Source organism: Capsicum annuum, chromosome 7 (assembly GCF_002878395.1).
Source record: "Capsicum annuum cultivar UCD-10X-F1 chromosome 7, UCD10Xv1.1, whole genome shotgun sequence".
NCBI lineage: Eukaryota > Viridiplantae > Streptophyta > Magnoliopsida > Solanales > Solanaceae > Capsicum > Capsicum annuum.
The window spans coordinates 224,650,793-224,660,288 of record NC_061117.1 but is presented as its reverse complement, the minus strand read 5'-3'; the positions used below and the strand labels follow the sequence as shown (position 1 = coordinate 224,660,288).

At 34.4% G+C, this 9,496-nt stretch overlaps 1 protein-coding gene across 1 annotated transcript; it reads left to right on the top strand.

Moving 5' to 3' along the window:
* Window positions 1–4,069: 4,069 nt before the first annotated feature.
* LOC107878774 (40S ribosomal protein S8) lies at window positions 4,070–8,033 on the top strand. Its single transcript, XM_016725892.2, has 5 exons — window positions 4,070–4,197; window positions 4,314–4,386; window positions 6,860–7,193; window positions 7,390–7,556; window positions 7,755–8,033. Exons 1-5 carry the CDS (start codon window positions 4,194–4,196, stop codon window positions 7,837–7,839), a joined length of 663 nt encoding a protein of 220 aa, XP_016581378.1. The 5' UTR covers window positions 4,070–4,193; the 3' UTR covers window positions 7,840–8,033.
* The last annotated feature ends 1,463 nt before the right edge of the window (window positions 8,034–9,496 follow it).

Genomic DNA, 9,496 nt, shown 5'->3' with positions numbered 1-9,496 from the left:
GTTTTAGGTGCCTAACACCTTCCTAAAACGTTAATAGGAACCGCTTATCTAGAATCTCTAACTTAAAATAATTTTCCTGTTTTGAATCGTTTGAAGTAACTTTTATAAAGGTTTCTTAATTCTTTTTTAAAATTAAGTGGCGACTCTCTTTCAAAAGTCAAAATTTCCACAAAACAGGATCTGCAGTTGGGTACTGGAGTAGGTCTTACTGTGATGGATGATATGCAAAAGGTAATATTTGATATTTTTTTAACTGTCAATTAATTATAAAATAGAATTTCTTTGTCAAGTACCTTAACTATTTTTTTTGTATGTAGGGTTTTCATGTTGTTGTTCTTGAATTGTTACCAAATGCTGAAATTAGAAGATGTGCTAGACACATCTGGGCTAACTGGAGTCAAGAGTGGAAGGGAGAAGAGAGAAAAAAACAATTTTGAAAATGCTCAAAGGCAAGTTTTGAAGTAAAATTCAAAGAAGAACTTGATTACATGAATCAACTTGGTACGAAAGGTAATGATATCATTAGTGATTTACTGCATTATCCTAGGGAGTCATGGGTTAGAGAATTCTTTAAAGAGCATTGTAAGTATGATGTTGTTGAGAATAACATGTGTGAGACCTTTAATTCATGGATCGTAGTCCCTAGACATAAATCTATCATTACCATGTTGGAGGAAATTAGGAAAAAAATCATGAGTAGAACTGTGGATATGATTAAGTTTTCCAATACTTGGATATGTGATATTGTACATATGGCTAGACTTATTTTGGAGGAGAATAAGGATAGATCTAGGGCTTGTAAGATGCTTTGAAATGCTGATGTTGGATTTGAGGTTGGACAAGAGGAGTATAGGAATACTGTGAACTTGAATAATATGTCATATAGTTGTAGAACTTGGCAGTTGAGAGGCATTCCTTGCCAACATGCCATTTGTGCATTGTATCATGTTGAAAAAGAGCCTGAACCTTATGTGGAACATTGGTGTAAGAAGAAAACCTTCTTGAAGGCTTATAATCACTTTATCCAATCAATCTCCAATATGAAGATGTGGCCGGAGGAAAATAATTCAAAGATTGAGCCCCCTCAACCTAAAAAAATGCCTAATAGACCTACAAAAAATAGAAAGAAAGGCAAAGGGGAACCAATAAAGAAATCTGGAAAGATGTCCAAAAAGGTGGAAAAATAACATGCTCCAAGTTTCATCAACAAGGTCATAACAAAAGATTTTGTTTTTACATGCTCCAAGTGTCATCAACAAGGTCATAACAAAAGATTTTGCAAGGTAAATCACTCACTTTTATTTGATTTTAGAAGTTTGTTTTTTAGTTTGATTTTATAACTTATTAACTAGTGTGCTATGATTTTATAGATTCCTGATCCCAATGCACAAACACATAGCCAAGGATTTCAGTTTAGTGGTCAAAGTTCTCAAGGAAGTTGCAAACCTAAATGCTCAAGCCAACCTGCACCTTCAACCTCAAAAAAATCAGCATCATGTAGTTCAAGTCAACCTATAAGTTCAACCTCAAAAAAATCAGCATCATGTAGCTCAAGTCAACCTGCATCTTCAACTACAATTTGTGGTGATACAAGCAAAGTTTGAAGATTGAAAGAAACTACAACATCTGCCTTTTGTGGTGATACAAAAATTCCTATTACAGAAGAAATCAAGAGTCAACTACCTCTTAGAAGGAGAGTAATTATTGGGTAGAAAAGGGGAAGAGTTGGAACCACAGAGGATGTTGCTGAAGATGGATCAAAATGGTCAAACAATGTTGGATTTGGGATCTACACTAGTGCAAGGGGAACCCAAATACTGAATGTAAGTTAACTCACATTATTTCTTTAAAAATAAAGGGCATATATATAATGTTTATTGATCCTTCTTTTTTCTTCAAAAAAATAGCCTGGGACATCAAGTCAAAGGAATCTACAAAGTGGTACAACTTACAAGGATGCAAGTTCTACGGGGGTTGATGTTGGTTATAAGCCTAGAGGCTTGAAATGGGAAAACAAAGATGTTGTCACCACTAATCAATTGTAGTAGCTGGCCAACAAAAAGAAAAAGAAGTAAAAAAGAAGCATTTTAGTCTGATGTAGCATGTTCTGATTCTATTGTGTAATTTGCAGTACCAAACAATCAATTTAGTTATTGAAGTAAACATTCTGGTTCTTTGGTTTTTGAAACCTGTAAATTCAGGTTCTTTGAGTAGTATCATGCAAACTGTGAGCTCCAATATGGAGCATGTTTTTTAGATTATTAATTAGTGTTAACGGAAGCTCAATATTGAGCATATTTATGAACTTCTTGTTGGTGTTTCTTTGAGCTCAATATGGAGCATATTTATTAACTTGTTGGTGTCTGTTTGCGCTTAGTTTGGAGCTTATAGCTGAAGTTGTTGTTACGTTCAACACCCTATATGGAGTGTATAGATGAAGTTGTTGATGTTGTTTTCAGCTCAATAAAAACGTATAAGTTAGTTGTTGTTGGTGTTGATATCAGCTCAATATGGAGCGTATAACTTGGCTGACTGTTTTTGTTTTGTTACTAATGGAAGTACTGAGAAGAAACCACAAGGTACTTGCTATTCAGGACTTAAAATGGTGTTGAAAACTGATGCTGAGTGTCTCTATAAAGGCTTTAACACTGCAGCTGTTCAGGATGAATGCTGCAGCTCTTCAGGACTAATGTTGCAGCTGTTCAGGACTAACTGATATTGTTCAGGACTAATGTTGCAGCTTCTCCTGCTCTTTCTCCAGTTGCTGGATCAACAACCATCTCAGCAGGTGCTCAAAATTTTCCCAGCATTCAATACACACCAACTCTTGAAGAATGGGAATGAATAATTCCAAGCAACTTTAAAACATACAAAGAATCGCAACAGACAACAAAAGCTAAAAGTAGATATAAAACATTTCATTTCATCAAAATGTAACATTCTTACAAGACCAATATTACATCAACAAACGAAACCTAACAAGAAGAAATTTAAGTCACTTTGCAACTTCAACACTAGGAAGGCAATCATAACTTCAAGGCCATCAAAACTTCAATGCCAAACTTCAACAATTTGGCTTTAATATCCATATTCCCCACAACAACACACAAGTAACAACGACACCAACAATATCATATCTTCTAGCTTGATTTTCTTTATCTTCAAAGGACTTAACTTTCTTCAACAAACCCCAAATCACCCTATTTGTTTGTGAAGAGTGTCGTTCTTCATACCAATCAAAGTAATCACACCCACTCCATTTCTACAAAATTAATAACAAAAATAATTACAAAATCAATAATTAATCAACTTATTAAGTTAAGAAGTAAAAAACATTACCTTCGAATTTTTACACGTAAAAAATCTACGACTGAAATTTTTTGTTAAGTCCAAGAAGTAAGTAATGTTTCATTACCACATTTACAATAGCGATAATCTTTTTCGCAAAAAGCCATGGACTATGAGCTCGACATTGTCCAATTCAATTCGAATAAAATAAGAAAAAGTTCAAACTTTTGAAAAATTACACAAGAAGATGAAGAAGAGAGAAGTTTTTCATAAAAAGAATTCTAAGAAAAGTCATAAATTAGGGTTAAAATTTGATTTGAGAATGAAGAAGAAGATAAAATATGGGTATATTACCGTTGGGGGGTCATTTATATGCCATATCAACAAAACAGTAGGCTTTCATGCGCCTTTGCGGAGTGTTCCGTACATGTTTTGCCAACAAGGCAAAAGGTGCCAAAGTGGCACACTTGAAGGCCACTTGAGGTGTTAAAATGGAATAATGTCCACTTGAGGTGTCTAACTAAAAAATCGTGCGTACTTAAGGGGGCTGCGTATGGATTAGGCCATTAAAATAAGAGTTAATTTAAACGTCTAAATGCAAGACTTAATTTGAATGTCCATGTATTAATTAAGCCTTTGTCATAGTTTAAATTTATAGTCTGTGGTCTATAATTACATTTTCGAAACTATAAGGACCAAAATGTAACAAAAAAGCAAGAACCAAAGGTTTTTCACCAAACGACATCGTTTAACTTGATAAAGAAGGACAAGATTGGAATTATAAAATTCTAGGGTTTTAACTTATTATATAAGCTAGTAAAACCCAGCTCATTGTACCCAATTTCAGCGCCGCCCGCCGTCATTGTGTACACCTAAACCCTAACGTTCCTCCGTCGCCGGCGACAATGGGTAATGCAAATCTATTCACTCATTTTACGTGAATTTCATAATATTAATTCTTCAGTGTTAGTTGTTTAATATGCGAAATGGAATTAATGGAGGAAATTTAACTTGATGCTGTATAGGTATCTCTCGTGATTCTATGCACAAGAGACGTGCTACTGGAGGAAAACAGAAGGCTTGGAGGAAGAAGAGAAAGTATGTACACATTTATTCCTATTTATGCTGTGTATTTTTTTTTTTTTTATATTTGTGTTGTTCGGACCAGCTTGCGTGCACCTCGACTAATTACACGTGATAAACAATGTAATTTTTGGATAACAATTAACGTGATCTGCAAACTTTAGCATTTTTGAGGATTTAGAGTTTAGATAGATAGTTCAATTTATGGTGTTTTTTTTTTTTTTGACACCTTGCGTGCACCTCGACCAATTACATGGGATAAACAATGTAATTGTTGGGTAGCAATTAACCTGATTTGCAAGCTTTAGTATGTTTGAGGATTTAGAGTTTAGCTAGATTGTTCAATGTATGGTGCTCTTATTTTTTTGATAATTGTGGTGTTCGGGCCAGCTTGTGTGCACCTTGACTAGTTACATGGGATAAACAATGTAATTTTTGGATAACAATTAACGCGATTTGCAAACTTTGGCATGTTTGAGGATTTAGAGTTTAGCTAGATTGTTCAATGTATGGTGCCTTTTTTTTTATATGATAATTGTGGTGTTCGGACTAGCTTGTGTGCATCTCAACTAATTACATGGGATAAACGATGCTGTTTTTCGATAACAATTACCGTGATTTGCATACTTTAGCATGTTTGAGGATTTAGAGTTTAGCTAGATTGTTCAATGTATGGTATTTGTTTTTTTGTTTGGATAATTGTGGTGTTTGGGCCAGCTTGCGTGCATATGACTAATTTTACGGGATAAGTAATGTACCTTTTCTTACTTTTTTTTTTTTTTTTTTTTTTTATATTTGATGATTAAATTAACATGATCTACGAACTCTAGCTTGTTCCGTAGAATGTATGTACTCCCTCGGTCCATCTTTACTTTTCCACTTTCCTTATTGGCATAGGGATTACGAATTAGTAAATATAGGGTTAATTTTTACCCTTTGAATATAGTACATATAATGCTTTGGGAAATGCATTAGATAATGAATCGTATTTAATGATAAGCCTAAAATGGTTAGAAATAGGTAAATTATCCATTGGTTGTATAAACTGGCCAAGTATTGTTGGATAAGCAATGTTCTCTTTAGTAGTTGATGATTAAATTAATGTGATCTGCACACTTTAGCATGTTTGAGGATTCAGAGTTTAGCTAGATTGTTCAATTTGTGGAGGTAGATCTGGAGGCTATTTTTTATTTATCTATTACTCATTTATGTGTTGATATTGCTTTATTATTTTATATAATGAAAATTTTACAAGCATCCAATTCTACTGAGTTTAAATGATGTCGATGAAACCTAACAATATAATTTGCTTGAGAGAAGTTTTATAAGGAAGCAGCTTTGGTAAAATCTTAGGGGTAGTTTGGTAGAGTATATAAAAATAGTATTAAATAGGTTGCAATTTTTTTTTTTTTTGATGAAATAAGTTGATGTATTAAAATGGAGTCAAGGAAATGAATGAAAGATACAAATCAAATTGTTACAACTCCAAACACTGCAAAAAAAAAAGTGAAGTAAGAGCTGGGAGTTAACAACCAAAAACAAAAAACTGCTAAGCCACTCTGTGGGAGCTGATAATATCTAGAAAGGGGATGATTAGTAAGTACATAAAATCTAGAAGGGATTTATGTACTGATCAATAGGGTGTATTAGTAATGCCAGGATTAGTATTGTTGAGATTAATTCTGATCAGAGTTTTCTCTGTAACCGTGTTTATCCATCTATTAATGACCATTGTGTTACTAATACCATGGTTTGCTCCATATTAGTTATACGCCCTATAATACTGGATAAGGTGTATTAGTTATAGATAGGTTGAAAATCCTACCAAATAAAGGATTAAATAATACCATGACTAATACATGTAATTGTATTTTTCTATTATATCCTACCAAATGACCCTTGAACTTTAGTTCTTTTGTTGGGTATTCCCTTTTTTTGTTGCATAATGACAATGAGTTAGTCTTACGAATGGGCTGATCCAAGGAGGATAACATATAGAAAAGAAAGTTATTCTTTTTTGTGGAGAAGGAAATGTAGAAGAGAAAGCTTAAAGCAAATAACAAGTTAACTGTAAATGAAGAGAAGAAAAACATGAAAAGGGGGACTGATCTATCTTTGATCTATGCCTAACAATTAGCGCTGTCAAAATGAGCTCATTTAACATCTCCAGTTTCAGCCCAACCTTCCCATTTGACACCCTTACTAATAATGCTGAATCTAACTGACTTAAAGAGCACTAAGAAGACGTTGGTCACTATTCTCAGCTGATATATTACTCTAACCAACTAGCCCAAGGAAACGAGAAACAAAAAAATGAATGATATGTACTGCTGCAAATTTGGTTTGCTTTCTTCATAATTGTCACTCAGTCTCTCTCTGGACCAGAAGTTCTCTTGATTTCTGGTATAAATAACTGATATGTATGAGTAACTTGTCTTTTTGTTAGTTACGTTTTTAGATTGACATTTTATATCCTGCTTCTGTGAAGGTATGAGCTTGGCAGACAGCCAGCAAACACAAAGCTGGTGCCAAATGCTAAGACTGTTAGAAGAATAAGAGTCCGAGGAGGTAATGTGAAGTGGCGTGCATTGAGGTTGGATACTGGGAATTACTCTTGGGGTGGCGAGGCTGTTACAAGGAAAACTCGTCTATTGGATGTGGTGTATAATGCCTCCAACAATGAGTTGGTTAGGACACAATCCTTGGTGAAGAGTGCAATTGTTCAGGTTGATGCAGCTCCATTTAAACAATGGTATCTCCAGCACTATGGAGTTGAGATTGGCCGCAAGAAGAAGGCTGCTGCTTCCAAGAAGGAAGGAGAGGTATCTTAATGTCTTTTTCCAACTCCATGCTTCTCTTAATCAGTTTTATTTTATTTGTCTTGAGGATATTATTATCCTTGAAGAGTTTTTTTTTGTCTTAGCTGTTCTGTCTTACTGTCTGTGCCGTTGGTGGTTCTAACTCAAAAAGAAGTGGAAACTGTTGTTTTGATGATTTCTGTTTGATTGATCCAAACAGGAGGCTGAGGCTGTACCAGAGGAGAAGAAGAGTAACCACGTCCAAAGAAAGCTGGAAAAGAGGCAACAGGATCGCAAGATTGACCCACACGTTGAGGAGCAATTTGCTAGTGGGCGTTTATTGGCGGCAATCTCATCACGACCTGGCCAGTGTGGTCGTGCTGATGGGTATGAATTCTCCTCATTAGTATATGATATTTTGGTGAAAATTGTTGATCCCAAATGAATAATAATGCTATATTCGTCTAAACAGAGAAATAATCATCAATCTCATTGGGCTAATGTTATAGTAGTAATAATTAGACCAGTTCCTAGTTGCTCGCGATTTTCATTTGCTTACAAATTTTGTTTCATTAACTTTGACAGTTACATCTTGGAGGGTAAGGAACTCGAGTTTTACATGAAGAAACTTCAGAAGAAGAAAGGGAAGGGCGCCGGTGGTGCTGCCTAAAGTTGCAGGCTCCAAATTTTAAATTATCTGAAGTTCAGAACAAATTAGATTTGATTTTTGTTCCCTATTGAACAGTCTCACTTCATTTGAAAGGGGATGATAAACTTCTTGTATCTGAGTATCAAGTTTGTTTTGCATATGGTTAACTGACAGTTTTGAGAACCACTACTTAGTTGAAAAAAGAATTTTGACAACAGCTTTATCTTATTCTTCACTTCCAGTGTTGCCCTCGCGTTGGATTCTCCAAAAATATAGTACTTTTGGAGAATATGTTCATTTTTGAAGAGTCAGGAGCAACATATCCCCTGCCCACCCAATCCCAAAACTTTGTTAGACGGATTGCATTATGATAAAAGTAGTTGCATCCCATAAATTACACATAATCAATGAAAGCAAGGTGTGTTCATACGCAAATTTATCACTTGACCATAAGTAAGATGTATCCTTGCGTTAATATGGACTACCAAGATCAAATTGCTTGGCTTAGTATAAGTATAATGGTGCCTATAAAGTATTAGAGCGTTTAGTATAAATATTGGTGGTAATTAAACCTTTTCTTGGTAGAGTGTGTTGTCTTGTTATTTGTCTATATTAGTAGTCGTAGTAATTGCAAGTTGTGCCTTGGGGTAACCTTGCTAGTAGTGGTATAACTTTGCACATAGAGTGGAGTCTTTAGTTAGGAGGGTTGGGGAGGGGGAGGGTGTGGTTTGTTAGTTTATAGTATTGTTGTGTGGCTGTTGTATTTTCTGTTATTTCATTTTGTCTCATGTTTATTACAACTGTATCTACCATCATTTTATTTTGTGCCGGGAGTTGATCGGAAATAATCTTTCTACTTCTTCATAGGTGATGGTATGAACTACGTATATTTTACCCTCCTCCCTAGAATTTTTTTTTACTTTTGAGGTGTGAATAAAGTTCGAGTATACTCAATTTTTGCTTTTTAGATTGGGTACGGCAGCATAGCGATGGTATTGCATCATCATTTGTTATAATATACTTTGCAAGGGAAAACTAAGTGTCAAAATTCATGTGGAAATTGGACAAAATTCATATTGACTAGACTAATATTTTTGTAGTAATCCAATCAAACAGTTACATCTAAAAATTTGACTAATTAAAATAATTTCTAGTTCAATTTCTCTCCATATATTTTACAAGGCTATTATTTGTTTTCATCATGCTTTTGTTCTTATGACGCCAACAATAAGTGGACCCATTCATATAGATATTTAGAAAGAACACATAAATGAAATTGATAATTGTGGAAAAGAAGCTAATTAATTAGCAAGATCATGCATGCTTTTAGTCTACTTGATTATTGGATTCATTTGATTTGACTTCACTAATTGTAATTTACCACTCATTTCATAGCATGAATATCTTGTTCTAATAAATTATTCTTCTCTGTGACGAAGATGTAAACACTTCATTCTTCGTAGACTCCATAAAATGCACTAAATATATTATTCTTGTCGTCGTTCAGTTAATTATGATTCCATATTATTGTCACAATGTTTATTCAAATAGTAACTCATTTTAGATATCATCATTTAGTTTTTGTCTAACTTTATAAGAGACTATCCGGGAAAAGATAGAAGTAGCTTTGGTGGAGAACAAGATGCGGGTATTGAGGCTGAGATGGTTTGGACATGTG

Excerpts from the sequence above, each read along its gene's own strand:
- LOC107878774 (XM_016725892.2), top strand. Across the intron at positions 7,194-7,389 it reads CTTCCAAGAAGGAAGGAGAG|GAGGCTGAGGCTGTACCAGA; the intron begins GTATCTTAATGT and ends TGATCCAAACAG. Across the intron at positions 7,557-7,754 it reads CAGTGTGGTCGTGCTGATGG|TTACATCTTGGAGGGTAAGG; the intron begins GTATGAATTCTC and ends TAACTTTGACAG.